This window comes from Scylla paramamosain, chromosome 2 (genome assembly GCF_035594125.1).
Source record: "Scylla paramamosain isolate STU-SP2022 chromosome 2, ASM3559412v1, whole genome shotgun sequence".
NCBI lineage: Eukaryota > Metazoa > Arthropoda > Malacostraca > Decapoda > Portunidae > Scylla > Scylla paramamosain.
In genome coordinates this window covers 12,232,501-12,247,500 of record NC_087152.1, presented here as the reverse complement: position 1 = coordinate 12,247,500, position 15,000 = coordinate 12,232,501, and the positions used below count along the sequence as shown (strand labels likewise).

The following is a 15,000-nucleotide window of genomic DNA, read 5'->3' as shown; positions in this document are numbered from 1 at the left end:
GGGGGGTAAGGCGGGCACGGGAGAGTGCTGTCGCGGTGTGTGTTATTTCTGCCGTCGCCGCCGCCGAGGCTGAGCGAGTAGGCGAATGATTGTGTCGTAGAATTATCACTGAACCATCTTAATCGTAACTGCAGAAAACAGCAACAAGAACGTTAAGGCTATCTAATTAACAAATATACCACTTACTATGGATAAGTTGCATGTCAGAAACTGATTTCTGTCAGCAAAAATACAATATGCCAGTGATTCACTCGTGGTTACTTTCTTGGCTGATCTAAACATCATGCTCAATTATCAGGGGCGAAGATGTTGACAGGACCTGGCAGGACACACTTGGGCAACACTTACTGGAGAGATTTGCAGGACGGACCAGCGATGAGCGCCATAGAAAGAGTTGTCGTTGTAGTACAATAATGTCTGAGCCATCAGGAGGCCCACGATGGTCACCAGCGGCAGCTTCCAGCGCCTCGCTTTACTACAGCTGCTGCAGAGCGCTCCACCTTCTCTTCGTGGTACACTGGGCGGCTCTGCTGGGGCCGATGACATCCTTGTCCTGGCTGGTATCTCAAGGAATCTACAGTGTCTCCTGTTATTTATATATGTATACAAAACGACTTCCTGTTACTTAGAACTGTTACATGATTGACCGAAAATAATTAAGTGAAATAAGAATCTCTCTCTCTCTCTCTCTCTCTCTCTCTCTCTCTCTCTCTCTCTCTCTCTCTCTCTCTCTCTCTCTCTCTCTCTCTCTCTCTCTCTCTCTCTCTCTCTCTCTCTCTCTCTCTCTCTCTCTCTCTCTCTCTCTCTCCCGTCCCTGACGCACGTTTCCAATCCCCGAGACGTGTGTGAGATGCTCCCTACCTCGCTCGCTATATTAGCAGCCCTATCAGCCAGTGACGCATAGAAATATATGATTTAAATGTGTCAACATAATTTGCAGTTGCTTTACCTCATTGAAGGAAGTAATGTATTCAGGTTCATGAATGGACTACTAATACTTTACTCACACTGATGAATAGACGCTAATGATAGATGAGCCAGAGAGAAAACCCATTGGTAAATAAAATATAATTCAATAAATATATACATACACTCGTACATTTATTTATTTTTCATCCACTGCTATCTGTATTAATTTTCCCCTCATTGCCTGCAGGACCGATGCTTTTGACAGTTCTCAACTCACTGACTTTCATATCTAAGGAAACATTTTCATTAATTTCTTATTTACTTTTTTTCTATATGCATATGCCCGTCACTTCTTACAGGGTCGCAGTTTCTGACAGCTCTCTTTAACCCGGCTCAGTCATGATCAAAAGTCTGCCAGGGTATTCCACTGTTTTTCATTATCTTTATCACCACGATAAACAGTGAAAGCGAAAGTGGAAGTAGTTGTCAGATAGCGTTTTTTTTTTTTTTTTTTGTGTGTGTGTATGTGTTTGTTGGAAATATTTTTGTGGAATATGACCAACACTTTAGATCAACTGTATGTATTTTACTTCACATCATTCTCGTCACTTAAAAGATGCCCAAGCTGCTTTCCACAACTTTCGTTCACACAGTAAGCTCGTCTCTGTAACGCCGTGAATAGAGACAAATCTATGCTAAATAACTGGAGGATGTGTAGTAATGCCATACGTAAAACATGATCAAATAAATAAATACCACCAACAAATTCTTCGTACAAAAACTGCATCAAACATCAACAAAGTAATTATCCAAGTCACCCAAGAAAGTAATGAACTAATCAACATAGACTATAAATGAAGGTGACAGACAACACTTGTTTTCTTCATGATTAATTGCAAAATTCGACCCAAGAGACTGGTAGAAGTTGGCAGTCAGTACATATATCAAAAATTCTATAAAAGACATTATAGTGTAAATTGGACATAGCCTTGTGCCGTTCACCCGAACTACACGCGCGCACACACACACACACACACACACACACACACACACACACACACACACACACACACACACACACACCTACAGAGGCATCTGGACAGACTTTGGGATTAGCATCACACGAGAGAAGATGTTTCAGATAACTTGTTGGTTTGAGAGATGAAGTTTATCAATTTATATAATTTTTCACTAACATACACACACACACACACACACACACACACACACACACACACACACACACACACACACACACACTCACACACACATTGAGCTGGATACTTTTTTAGCATTATGAAACAACGGTTTGCTTATCATGCGCGTCACTTTAATTGGCGGCGTGGTGTATACTGTATATATATATATATATATATATATATATATATATATATATATATATATATATATATATATATATATATATATATATATATATATATATATATATATATATATATATATATATATATATATATATATATATATATATATATATATATATATATATTTATTTATTTATTTATTTATAATTAAATATGATTATATAAAAGTAAATCACTGACTGATATAGTTATTTAAATCATGAAGTTGTTTATCATCACCAGAAAAGTTGAGAGGAATCAGTCGAGTCAGTCGGATAAGTGTTAACGGGCCATTCAAGTGTGGTGTTCAAGACGAGTGCCAGTTTCTGCAGTTCAAATTTTTCTTCTGTTCATCTGCATTGCAGAAAATGTACTGTATACGTAAAATTAAATATGGACCTTTGGGTTCACGAAACATTTTGAAAATTCAGAATCATTAAGTGTGGCACCAGTGGGGAAGAGAACTGGTTTTATCTTGTCAGAGCTCGACCGCTAACTACGCCTCTACACTTTGGTTAATGTTCTGTATCCAAATACCACGCCCATGGGCAGAGCGAGCAGCCATGGATTGGTGACACGAATGGTAAAAATGTGGAATGTCCTTAAAAATAAAGATAGTTTTCTGAGGGAAATAGGCTCTCTTAAATAGGAGTATATTATGTCGTGTGGCGGAGAGAAGATCAGCAGCAAACAGAGTAGTCTGCAGAGAGGCTTGGCTAGAGGGCAGCACGGACGGAATCACTTGAACGTGAGTGGATGTTGAAAGTTGTGTAATGCAGTCTAAAAATAAATTGTATCATGATTAGGAAAGAAAAATGAGTAAATGATGTTATTCATATGGTACATGTTGTGTTTTGTTTCGTATTGTATGGGTTTGTATTATGTATAAAGATTAAATTAATTACCGAATATTAATTACGTGAATCGATGTGACGCTGACATCATACTTGTTTTCCTGCACGAAATTTGAAGTAATTACTGAATATTAACAGTATAAAAATGTATGAAACTGACATCGTCTATGTTTCGTGATTACATTAACTATTGAAAATTGATGGGTTGAAGAGACTTAAAAATCATTATTCCGAAGAAAGGTTTCTTTCCAGGTTCCAGATCGGAAGAGGTTTGTCAAGTAGGGTGAGGAGCATCGCGGAGGCAACATCCAAGCAGGGCTGGTGACACAGATTAACCGCCCCAGGGTCAGCAATGTAACTTCCCAGGAATGCTATTAACAACAGTGATTCTTTTCTCGTATACCTCCACGTTTCATCTCGACTATTTTGAAAAAAGTGATAGCAAAAGTACCGAAGGTTTTCAGGGTTGTTTTATGATTATAACGATACTTTAACAGGAACTAATTATATCCATATCCTTTGAAAATAAAACTGGTGAGAGAACATTGCTTATAAATGCAACGTACAAGCTATAATGGCTGAATGGTGAACTGAATCAATGTCCTTTAGCTTGACAACAGAGACTTGTGAATAAAACAAGTGAGCAATAAACACATGCAGAGTAAATGATAAAACTTTATGCCTGATCTTATGACTATACGAGACTATAAGAGACGAAAGTGGGAGCGTAAAACTAAACATACAGAAGACAGAAGGGAAAAAGATAAATACAACGTAACAAAATACATACTAACAAGAACAAGAAGAAAAGGAAAACTAACAATAGCAGCAGCAGCAGAAGCATCAGTAACAACAACAACAACAACAACAACAACAACAACAACAACAACAACAACAACAACAACATCAACAACAATAATGATGATGATGATGATAATAATAATAATAATAATAATAATAATAATAATAATAATAATAACAACAACAACAACAACAACAACAACAACAACAACAACAACAACAACAACAACAACAACGATAGCGATGATGATAATGATGATGATGACGATGATGATGATGATGGTGATTATATGATATTAGGGGTCATTGCAAAGATCACTTGTCCTGTTAAATCAGTCACAGCATGGCTTCACGAAGGGGAAGTCTTGCCTGACTAACTTGTTAAGTTTTTACAGTAAGGTGTACGAGGCAGTAGATAATGGTGATAGCTATGATATCTTATATCTGGACTTTAGTAAAGCATTTGACAAGGTACCCCATCAAAGGCTCCTGAGAAAGGTTAGGGCACACGGGATAGATGGGAAGGTGTTAGGCTGGATAGTGTCATGGCTTAGTGACAGGCGACAGAGAGTGGTAATAAACGGCTCGAAATCCGAGTGGGGTCATGTAATTAGTGGGGTGCCACAGGGATCAGTATTAGGACCATTGTTATTTCTAATGTATATCAATGACTTGGATAGTGGAATTAGTAGTGATGTTAGTAAATTTGCGGATGACACAAAGATAGGTAGATTAATTAGGTCAGAATCGGATGCCATCGCCTTGCAGGCAGACTTAGATAGAATGAATGAATGGACGGATAGATGGCAAATGCAATTTAATATCAATAAATGCAAAGTGCTTAGCGTAGGTAGAGGAAACCCACACAACAGGTACACATTAGACAACCAAACTCTGGTAGGTACAGGGTACGAGAAAGATTTAGGAGTTATAGTTAGCTCTGAACTCCGTCTAGGGAAACAATGCATAGAAGCCAGAAACAAGGCAAATAGGGTACTAGGATTCATTTTTAGGAGTGTTAAAAGTAGAAGACCGGGAGTAATATTAAAGTTATACTTGGCGCTGGTCAGACCTCATCTAGACTACGCGGTGCAGTTCTGGTTCCCACATTACAGGAAAGATATAGGTTTATTAGAATCAGTACAGAGGAGAATGACTAAAAGGATACAGGGGATGAGGAGTATCCCTTACGAGGCGAGGTTGAAGCTGTTAAATTTACATTCTTTAGAGAGACGTAGGTTAAGAGGGGACCTGATAGAAGTCTTTAAGTGGTATAAGGGTTATAACAAGGGAGATGTAAGCAAAATTCTTAGGATCAGCAACCAGGGTAGAACAAGAAATAACGGGTTCAAGCTTGAAAAATTTAGGTTTTAGGAAGGAGATAGGAAAAAATTGGTTCTCAAATAGAGTGGTAGATGAGTGGAACGGACTCAGTAATCATGTAGTTAGTGCTAGGACACTAGAGAGCTTTAAGAGAAGATTAGACAAGTTTATGGATGAGGATAGCAGATGGAAATAGGTAGGTGTGTTTCATACAGGGACTGCCACGTGTAAGCCTGGCCGCTTCTTGCAGCTTCCCTTATTTCTTATGTTCTTATGTTCTATGTTATATCTATGGAAGCACCGATTGGTTTAAAGAGGAAAATTTCCACAACCAGAAAAAAAAAAATAATAATAATTCTGAAATATTTAATTGCGAGAAAGGACAGTAAAAAAAATAAATAAATAAAATAAAATAAAATAAAATAATAAAATAAAATAAAATAAATAAATAATATTAAACAAATAAAGCGGAAATAAGTGAAAAAAGATATTCTGAAGTATTCCATAGCAGTTACTGGGATTCGTGGCAAGGACCTATGAGCTGTGCGAGCGCTGTTTGGCTGCACTGCACATGTGGTGGGATGGACAAAAGCAGAGATGAAAAAATAAGACCGAACATTTTTGATGGCACAACTTGGCAGAATATAGTACAAAACTGGGTATGTCTTTGTTCAGCATTAAACATGTAAAGGCAGGCAGTAATGGTGGCAGACAGAAGCCTGCCTGATGTTTATAACGATGACACGTATCCCCTCCATCGCTCCGAGTCCAAACTAACAGCCAGTAAAAGCATGAAGGGCGGGCCAATGTCAAGTGCGAGCCAGAGCCACGAACAGCAACGTAATCAGTCGCCTCCGCTCAGTCTTCAGTATTTGGTACTTGACGCTGTTCAGGCCGTCCTTCTTGAACCTCCGCTTACCCAGACGGAGGTTTGTGTATCTACGGAACGGAGATAACTCTCATCATTGGCAATATCAAAAAGCATACCGGAGTATTACCATTCCTTCTGCTTGGCGAGGCTTGGTAAGGCCGCGCCGAGTGTCAGGCTCACCTGTCAGGGCTGGGTTTCTCCTTCTTGTGGGACAGCATGGTGTAGCGAGCCACCTCGCTGGGGTAGCGAGACACGTTGAGACCGTGATGTCTGACGCGGTTAAACAAGTCGTCGTCCTCGCCGCCCCAACCCCAGAACTTGTTACTGAACCCGTTGATGGCGGTGTACTGCTCCGGCGTCATGGCAGACACGCCTCCAAAACTGTTCTCATACAGTAATCTGAGTACCGATGATAGCATTGTGTGAAAATTATGCTCATGTTTCATCCACTAAAGACTATATTTTTGATATGTCATATTAGCACGTATTTATATTTACAATCGACACGGATGACCTACATTGAATAGTATTTAGGAGAAAGTTGACAAGTGTTTAATCACAGAGCGCAAGCCACACCTGTAATTATTGGTGTTTATCGAGGAAGACATGTGTCTAGGAGGTTCTGAACAGGTGTAAAGGTTGCGGTCATCTTCTGGCAGAAGGTCTACGTCGTGGAGCACCAGGCAGTCAAATGCGTGCTGCTTGAGAGCTTCCACGACGCCCACATTCAGCAGCATTCCTCGGTTGAAAGAGCTGTCACCTTTTAAAAATAATCGTAAACAACAGATAAGGAGACTGCTGCCTGTATATTAGAGTGCAGTGACGTGAATAACAGAAAAATGGTTGCTAGGATGAGGAAACATTACAAAGTGAGTGGCTGTGAACACAGTAATGATGGAAACTTGTATTACGGAATAAAGTGTACAATGTTCTACAACACGAAAAAACTTTCAAGTATAATGGGCAGTGATAGAAAGTAGCCAGAAAAAGAGAGATGCAGTGGCAGTGGGTGTGTTGACACCACGTACACAGAGGGTCGTTTGTTGTAAGACATCAAAATTAGTTACTTAATATTTATAAGGACTTTATAGCTAATGTACACGTAACTACAGACATAAGTTACGCTGCATCTGCCGATAACAACAATATCCCACCGCCTCGCCGCCAGCAGCCACCCACCTGCCTGCTCCACCACATAAATGGCGTACTCGAGCTGCTGCCGCTGCAGGAAGGGGTGCATGTGGTGGACGAAGGCCGTCAGGTGACTCGCACGGTTCCGGTAAGGGATGATGATGGCCACCTTGTGCCGCGCCGTGCAGTTCTCAGGCTGGTAATATCCTCCGAGAGTGAGCTCAGGGTGCGCGCGCTCCTGCTCCTTCAGGCTGGGAGGGTTCCTGTTGACTTGTACCCGCCCCTCTGAGGGGGAGAAAAGGGCCTTGACACACACACACACACACACACACACACACACACACACACACACGTATTAAATTACATTAGATTATTTTATTGACCGCAACAACAATTTTAAATATATATATATTTAACCAATTATTGGCCCAATAAATAATAAATGTAATATTGTGCTCTAATGAAAGTATAGGTATCGTTCATAATTTTTTAAAAGGAACATTACTACAACGGTAGATAAAGAAAAAAAAATGAAAAAATTAACTAATCAGATAACAAATAAAACATACATACTGAAAGACTGAAGCAGGAGAAGCAGCAGAAGTATAGGCTTCCAACGGAAACACTGGTAAATGATGTGCTACAGGCAATGGCAATGTGAAGAAGTAACATTCGTGACGGTAGACATAAACTGGATAAAAGCAGACACGTAAACATGACGACACAAACTGGCTGTGTACAACCATATTGATTAAGTGCATTTATTCCTAACACACCTATGACGCCTCAGCTTATTGGTGTGTGTGTGTGTGTGTGTGTGTGTGTGTGTGTGTGTGTGTGTGTGTGTGTGTGTTTCGTGAGGATCATGCGAATCGTTAGTCTTAATGTACATTATTGCTGGCAACGTTTAAAAATTACTACGTATATCTCAATGAAGACCACGCACTCTATTGCCCTCGTTCTCTTCACCATCAAGCAGCAATCATCTGTAATAGAATTTGGACGGAAAGAGGGCTGACAGTAAGTGGAAATACAGAGAAGACATGCAGCCTTATCCCCACAAGCTAAGTAAACAAGTGGAGACCTACTCAGGGTAGGGGGGTAAGGCGGGCACGGGGGAGTGCTGTCGCGGTGTGTGTTATTTCTGCCGTCGCCGCCGCCGAGGCTGAGCGAGTAGGCGGATGATTGTGTCGTAGAATTATCACTGAACCATCTTAATCGTAACTGCAGAAAACAGCAACAAGAACATTAAGGCTATCTAATTAACAAATATACCACTTACTATGGATAAGTTGCATGTCAGAAACTGATTTCTGTCAGCAAAAATACAATATGCCAGTGATTCACTCGTGGTTACTTTCTTGGCTGTTCTAAACATCATGCTCAATTATCAGGGGCGAAGATGTTGACAGGACCTGGCAGGACACACTTGGGCAACACTTACTGGAGAGATTTGCAGGACGGACCAGCGATGAGCGCCATAGAAAGAGTTGTCGTTGTAGTACAATAATGTCTGAGCCATCAGGAGGCCCACGATGGTCACCAGCGGCAGCTTCCAGCGCCTCGCTTTACTACAGCTGCTGCAGAGCGCTCCACCTTCTCTTCGTGGTACACTGGGCGGCTCTGCTGGGGCCGGTGACATCCTTGTCCTGGCTGGTATCTCAAGGAATCTACAATGTCTCCTGTTATTTATATATGTATACAAAACGACTTCCTGTTACTTAGAACTGTTACATGATTGACCGAAAATAATTAAGTGAAATAAGAATCTCTCTCTCTCTCTCTCTCTCTCTCTCTCTCTCTCCCGTCCCTGACGCACGTTTCCAATCCCCGAGACGTGTGTGAGATGCTCCCTACCTCGCTCGCTATATTAGCAGCCCTATCAGCCAGTGACGCATAGAAATATATGATTTAAATGTGTCAACATAATTTGCAGTTGCTTTACCTCATTGAAGGAAGTAATGTATTCAGGTTCATGAATGGACTACTAATACTTTACTCACACTGATGAATAGACGCTAATGATAGATGAGCCAGAGAGAGAACCCATTGGTAAATAAAATATAATTCAATAAATATATACATACACTTGTACATTTATTTATTTTTCATCCACTGCTATCTGTATTAATTTTCCCCTCATTGCCTGCAGGACCGATGCTTTTGACAGTTCTCAACTCACTGACTTTCATATCTAAGGAAACATTTTCATTAATTTCTTATTTACTTTTTTCTATATGCATATGCCCGTCACTTCTTACAGGGTCGCAGTTTCTGACAGCTCTCTTTAAAGGTAGGCGCACACTTGTTTGCATCGTACGGACGGCACGCATCGTACTCATCGGATTGTTTTTGGGGTCAGCGCACATTGGTCCGCATCGTACGGACGGCATGCATCGGACGGTTTGGATTTTCTGCGCACATTGTCGGCATTGGACCATTCACCACCCGCAGTTGTGAAGCTGAGCTCTCTCTGGAAGGACATACTCCATATTTTTCTAGTGTATAAAGTTGTGAAAATGTTGAACAGTGATAGTGAAGAGGAAGAAATTGTAGTGGTTAGCTGTTTGCTGGCAGAAGAAGAAGAACAGAAAGTTAAAAAAAGGAAAACATGGATTCACAACATAAACAGGAAAAGGCTAGAATTTGGAGAAAAATCTAAAAACAGTCAGTGAGTTAATATAACATTATATATTATGTATAAGCAAAGCATAGCTATGCAAACAGAAAAAATAAAATAAATACCGAAGAAGGTTTGCATCCGACCGCGACGGCGCTCTGGCTGCAACTGACGATGGGGTCGCACATTTGCCGGCAAATGCCGTAGAGGCCATCCGCATCGTTCGTACGCATCGGATTGAATGGTCTTTCGGGGATCCTCGTCGGCATTGCCGATGTCCGATGCGTACGACGCGGTCAAATGCGCGCAGACCCATTTGAAATAATGTAAAGAATACTAAAATCCGATGCGTACGATGCGTGCCGTCCGTACGATGCGAACAAGTGTGCGCCTACCTTAAACCGGCTCAATCATGATCAAAAGTCTGCCAGGGTATTCCACTGTTTTTCATTATCTTTATCACCACGATAAACAGTGAAAGCGAAAGTGGAAGTAGTTGTCAGATAGCGTTTTTTTTTTTTTTTTTTTTTTTTTGTGTGTGTGTGTGTATGTGTTTGTTGGAAATATTTTTGTGAAATATGACCAACACTTCAGATCAACTGTATGTATTTTACTTCACATCATTCTCGTCACTTAAAAGATGCCCACCCTGCTTTCCACAACTTTCGTTCACACAGTAAGCTCGTCTCTGTAACGCCGTGAATAGAGACAAATCTATGCTAAATAACTGGAGGATGTGTAATAACATGATCAACATGATCAAATAAATAAATACCAGCAACAAATTCTTCGTACAAAAACTGCATTAAACATCAACAAAGTAATTATCCAAGTCACCCAAGAAAGTAATGAACTAATCAACATAGACTATAAATGAAGGTGACAGACAACACTTGTTTTCTTCATGATTAATTGCAAAATTCGACCCAAGAGACTGGTAGAAGTTGGCAGTCAGTACATATATCAAAAATTCTATAAAAGACATTATAGTATAAATTGGACATAGCCTTGTGTCATGCACCCGAACTACACGCGCGCGCGCGCGCACACACACACACACACACACACACACACACACACACACACACACACACACACACACACACACACACACACCTGTAGAGGCGTCTGGACAGACTTTGGGATTAGCATCACACGAGAGAAGATGTTTCAGATAACTTGTTGGTTTGAGAGATGAAGTTTATCAGTTTATATAATTTTTCACTAACATACACACACACACACACACACACACACACACACACACACACACACACACACACATTGAGCTGGATACTTTTTTAGCATTATGAAACAACGGTTTGCTTATCATGCGCGTCACTTTAACTGGCGGCGTGGTGTATACTGTATATATATATATATATATATATATATATATATATATATATATATATATATATATATATATATATATATATATATATATATATATATATATATATATATATGTTACAGTCAATACCTGAATCCAGACAATTTGTAAAGTGACTTATTTTTTCAGGCAATTTGTGAACTGCCTAACCTAACCTAACCTAACCTAACCTAACCTAACCTAACCTAACCTAACCTAACCTAACCTAACCTAACCTAACCTAACCAGGCAGTTCACAAATTGCCTGAAAAAATAAGTCACTTTACAAATTGTCTGGATTCAGGTATTGACTGTAACATATATATATATATACATTTATTTATTTATTTATTTATCTATTTATAATTAAATATGATTATATAGAAGTAAATCACTGACTGATATAGTTATTTAAATCATGAAGTTGTTTATCATCACCAGAAAAGTTGAGAGGAATCAGTCGAGTCAGTCGGGTAAGTGTTAACGGGCCATTCAAGTGTGGTGTTCAAGACGAGTGCCAGTTTCTGCAGTTCAAATTTTTCTTCTGTTCATCTGCATTGCAGAAAATGTACTGTATACGTAAAATTAAATATGGACCTTTGGGTTCACGAAACATTTTGAAAATTCAGAATCATTAAGTGTGGCACCAGTGGGGAAGAGAACTGGTTTTATCTTATCAGAGCTCGACCGCTAACTACGCCTCTACACTTTGGTTAATGTTCTGTATCCAAATACCACGCCCATGGGCAGAGCGAGCAGCCATGGATTGGTGACACGAATGGTAAAAATGTGGAATGTCCTTAAAAATAAAGATAGTTTTCTGAGGGAAATAGGCTCTCTTAAATAGGAGTATATTATGTCGTGTGGCGGAGAGAAGATCAGCAGCAGACAGAGTAGTCTGCAGAGAGGCTTGGCTAGAGGGCAGCACGGACGGAATCACTTGAACGTGAGTGGATGTTGAAAGTTATGTAATGCAGTCTAGAAATATATTGTATCATGATTAGGAAAGAAAAATGAGTAAATGATGTTATTCATATGGTACATGTTGTGTTTTGTTTCGTATTGTATGGGTTTGTATTATGTATAAAGATTAAATTAATTACCGAATATTAATTACGTGAATCGATGTGACGCTGACATCATACTTGTTTTCCTGCACGAAATTTGAAGTAATTACTGAATATTAACAGTATAAAAATGTATGAAACTGACATCGTCTATGTTTCGTGATTACATTAACTATTGAAAATTGATGGGTTGAAGAGACTTAAAAATCATTATTCCTAAGAAAGGTTTCTTTCCAGGTTCCAGATCGGAAGAGGTTTGTCAAGTAGGGTGAGGAGCATCGCGGAGGCAACATCCAAGCAGGGCTGGTGACACAGATTAACCGCCCCAGGGTCAGCAATGTAACTTCCCAGGAATGCTATTAATAACAGTTATTCTTTTCTCGTATACCTCCACGTTTCATCTCGACTATTTTGAAAAAAAGTGATAGCAAAAGTACCGAAGGTTTTCAGGGTTGTTTTATGATTATAACGATACTTTAACAGGAACTAATTATATCCATATCCTTTGAAAATAAAACTGGTGAGAGAACGTTGCTTATAAATGCAACGTACAAGCTATAATGGCTGAATGGTGAGCTGAATCAATGTCCTTTAGCTTGATAACGGAGACTTGTGAATAAAACAAGTGAGCAATAAACACATGCAGAGTAAATGATAAAACTTTATGCCTGATCTTATGACTATACGAGACTATAAGAGACGAAAGTGGGAGCGTAGAACTAAACATACAGAAGACAGAAGGGAAAAAGATAAATACAACGTAACAAAATACATACTAACAAGAACAAGAAGAAAAGGAAAACTAACAATAGCAGCAGCAGCAGAAGCATCAGCAACAACAACAACAACAACAACAACAACAACAACAACAACAACAACAACATCAACAACAATAATGATGATGATGATAATAATAATAATAATAATAATAATAATAATAATAATAATAATAATAATAATAATAATAATAATAACAACAACAACAACAACAACAACAACAACAACAACAACAACAACAACGATAGCGATGATGATAATGATGATGATGACGATGATGATGATGATGGTGATTATATGATATTAGGGATCATTGCAAAGATCACTTGTCCTGTTAAATCAGTCACAGCATGGCTTCACGAAGGGGAAGTCTTGCCTGACAAACTTGTTAAGTTTTTACAGTAAGGTGTACGAGGCAGTAGATAATGGTGATAGTTATGATATCTTATATCTGGACTTTAGTAAAGCATTTGACAAGGTACCCCATCAAAGGCTTCTGAGAAGGGTTAGGGCACACGGGATAGATGGGAAGGTGTTAGGCTGGATAGGGTCATGGCTTAGTGACAGGCGACAGAGAGTGGTAATAAACGGCTCGAAATCCGAGTGGGGTCATGTAATTAGTGGGGTGCCACAGGGATCAGTATTAGGACCATTGTTATTTCTAATGTATATCAATGACTTGGATAGTGGAATTAGTAGTGATGTTAGTAAATTTGCGGATGACACAAAGATAGGTAGATTAATTAGGTCAGAATCGGATGCCATCGCCTTGCAGGCAGACTTAGATAGAATGAATGAATGGACGGATAGATGGCAAATGCAATTTAATATCAATAAATGCAAAGTGCTTAGCGTAGGTAGAGGAAACCCACACAACAGGTACACATTAGACAACCAAACTCTGGTAGGTACAGGGTACGAGAAAGATTTAGGAGTTATAGTTAGCTCTGAACTCCGTCTAGGGAAACAATGCATAAAAGCCAGAAACAAGGCAAATAGGGTACTAGGATTCATTTTTAGGAGTGTTAAAAGTAGAAGACCGGGAGTAATATTAAAGTTATACTTGGCGCTGGTCAGACCTCATCTAGACTACGCGGTGCAGTTCTGGTCCCCACATTACAGGAAAGATATAGGTCTATTAGAATCAGTACAGAGGTGAATGACTAAAAGGATACAGGGGATGAGGAGTATCCCTTACGAGGCGAGGTTGAAGCTGTTAAATTTACATTCTTTAGAGAGACGTAGGTTAAGAGGGGACCTGATAGAAGTCTTTAAGTGGTATAAGGGTTATAACAAGGGAGATGTAAGCAAAATTCTTAGGATCAGCAACCAGGGTAGAACAAGAAATAACGGGTTCAAGCTTGAAAAATTTAGGTTTTAGGAAGGAGATAGGAAAAAATTGGTTCTCTAATAGAGTGGTATATGAGTGGAACGGACTCAGTAATCATGTAGTTAGTGCTAGGACACTAGAGAGCTTTAAGAGAAGATTAGACAAGTTTATGGATGAGGATAGCAGATGGAAATAGGTAAGTGTGTTTCATACAGGGACTGCCACGTGTAAGCCTGGTCGCTTCTTGCAGCTTCCCTTATTTCTTATGTTCTTATGTTCTATGTTATATCTATGAAAGCACCGATTGCTTTAAAGAGGAAAATTTCCACAACCAGAAAAAAAAAATAACAATAATAATTCTGAAATATTTAATTGCGAGAAAGGACAGTAAAAAAAAAAAAATAAAATAAAATAAAATAAAATAATAAAATAAAATAAAATAAATAAATAATATTAAACAAATAAAGCGGAAATAAGTGAAAAAAGATATTCTGAAGTATTCCATAGCAGTTACTGGGATTCGTGGCAAGGACCTATGAGCTGTGCGAGCGCTGTTTGGCTGCACTGCACATGTGGTGGGA

The 15,000-nt window shown here is 39.2% G+C and overlaps 3 protein-coding genes across 6 annotated transcripts in view; all 3 read right to left on the bottom strand.

Annotated features, from left to right (window-relative positions):
- LOC135110152 (beta-1,4-N-acetylgalactosaminyltransferase bre-4-like) overlaps positions 1–2,220 on the bottom strand; it is a 6,791-nt gene extending 4,571 nt beyond the window's left edge. Inside the window, exons 1-2 of one of the 2 annotated variants that reach the window (XM_064022128.1) lie at positions 349–2,220; positions 1–128 (exon numbers count right to left, since the gene is read on the bottom strand). The exon at positions 1–128 is cut by the window's left edge and continues 8 nt beyond it. In XM_064022128.1, coding sequence (XP_063878198.1) covers positions 1–128; positions 349–546 — 326 coding nt within the window. In that variant the 5' untranslated portion in view covers positions 547–2,220. The remainder of the gene's footprint in view (positions 129–348) is intronic. The other variant, XM_064022123.1, reaches the window with a different exon arrangement.
- Positions 2,221–2,497: 277 nt separating this feature from the next.
- LOC135110148 (beta-1,4-N-acetylgalactosaminyltransferase bre-4-like) lies at positions 2,498–10,132 on the bottom strand. Its single transcript, XM_064022107.1, has 7 exons — positions 9,999–10,132; positions 8,698–9,726; positions 8,342–8,477; positions 7,302–7,538; positions 6,699–6,882; positions 6,303–6,521; positions 2,498–6,190 (listed from the first exon to the last, which is right to left on the bottom strand). Exons 2-7 carry the CDS (start codon positions 8,893–8,895, stop codon positions 6,061–6,063), a joined length of 1,104 nt encoding a protein of 367 aa, XP_063878177.1. The 5' UTR covers positions 8,896–9,726; positions 9,999–10,132; the 3' UTR covers positions 2,498–6,060.
- A 4,640-nt stretch (positions 10,133–14,772) lies between these two features.
- Positions 14,773–15,000, bottom strand: part of LOC135110128 (beta-1,4-N-acetylgalactosaminyltransferase bre-4-like) — an 8,601-nt gene continuing 8,373 nt past the window's right edge. For all 3 annotated transcript variants that reach the window (XM_064022099.1, XM_064022095.1, XM_064022087.1), the window contains exon 7: positions 14,773–15,000. This exon is cut by the window's right edge and continues 357 nt beyond it. The gene's annotated coding sequence lies outside the window, so the exon portion shown is untranslated.